The sequence below is a fragment of the Aplysia californica genome, unplaced genomic scaffold (assembly GCF_000002075.1).
Source record: "Aplysia californica isolate F4 #8 unplaced genomic scaffold, AplCal3.0 scaffold00176, whole genome shotgun sequence".
NCBI lineage: Eukaryota > Metazoa > Mollusca > Gastropoda > Aplysiida > Aplysiidae > Aplysia > Aplysia californica.
The window spans coordinates 1,081,166-1,082,395 of NW_004797446.1; the positions used below are offsets into that span (position 1 = coordinate 1,081,166).

Consider the following 1,230-nt stretch of genomic DNA (forward strand, 5'->3'; position numbering starts at 1 on the left):
CCCCACCCCACCCCCTCAACTCACGAACACACCTTTACTTTATCTGTTCTAGGTCCAACAAAAGCCCCAGACAGCACGGCATCGTCAGCCGACCCGAGGGGGCGTGGCACTGTCTCCTCAGACATGCGCAGTAAGGTCGACGTCAGACTCGTCGCTATAGCACAGTTGAGCCACCCGGGACCGAGGCAGCAGCCCAGCGCAAGGCCCATGACCAGTGACGTCACAGCGGTCAGTCGCCGGAAGGACAGCCCTATATCAAGGCTGCTGTCCGCTCTGAATGGGGGCCACGCCTCCTCCATCAAACGGCACGACGCGAACCCCAGACCGCCCACGCACAACCCCGCTACCACTACCGCCACTACTGACAGCCACGCCCACCACCTCACCGTCACACAGGCTCATCAGCAACTCCGCCACCAGGGGGCAGTCAAATCAACAAGGGCGACAACTCCGTCACCGAGTGCCAGGTCCAGTCTGTCTCCTGCCAGGGCCCGGCTATTGAGCGCCATACGCCGTAAGTTACTACGACTTCACCTCACCAACGACCAGATGAAGCAGATTCTGAGAAAGACTAAACATCTAGACAGCCGAGAAGATGACAAAGACTCTCGTGAACTTGGTCACGAGAACGCGAGCGACGATGATGATGATAATAGCGATGATGAGAGTGATGAAGGTGATGCTAGTCATGATGACGATGATGCTGGTCGTGTTAGCAACCATAGCGATAGTGACAGTGAAGGAGATGATGATGATGATGATGACGATGACGCTGGTCGTGTTAGCAACCATAGCGATAGTGACAGTGATGAAGAAGATCATCATGATGATGATGATGATGATTATGATAGTCACGCTCGTGACCATAGAGATGATGAGAGTGCTGAAGACGACGACGACGACGACGATCGTCCAGAGGCAAGCTTCAGGTCAATCCTTCTTTCTGGCAGCTTAAGCGATGATGAGCACCAGTTCATGGTGCACATCGAGACGATGAGTACTCACCAACTTCGCTTGCTGTTGGACCAAATGAACGACATGCAGCAGAGGAGGAGGCTCTCACACCACAGCAACGACGACGACGACGACGATAAACGTACGACGACTACTGCTGTTCCCGTTGCGCACGATCTGTCGATGGGAGCTATTTGTTGTAACTTTGGATGACATGATCTTCGTGATTTTGCGAACTATGAAGGTTCATTATTATTATAAGTTATTCGGAGACCA

The 1,230-nt window shown here is 53.2% G+C and overlaps 1 protein-coding gene across 1 annotated transcript in view; it reads left to right on the top strand.

Moving 5' to 3' along the window:
• LOC101854169 (suppressor protein SRP40) overlaps positions 1-1,230 on the top strand; it is a 3,401-nt gene extending 2,171 nt beyond the window's left edge. The window contains exon 2 of the mRNA XM_005098251.3: positions 53-1,230. Coding sequence (XP_005098308.1) covers positions 53-1,167 — 1,115 coding nt within the window. The 3' untranslated portion in view covers positions 1,168-1,230. The remainder of the gene's footprint in view (positions 1-52) is intronic.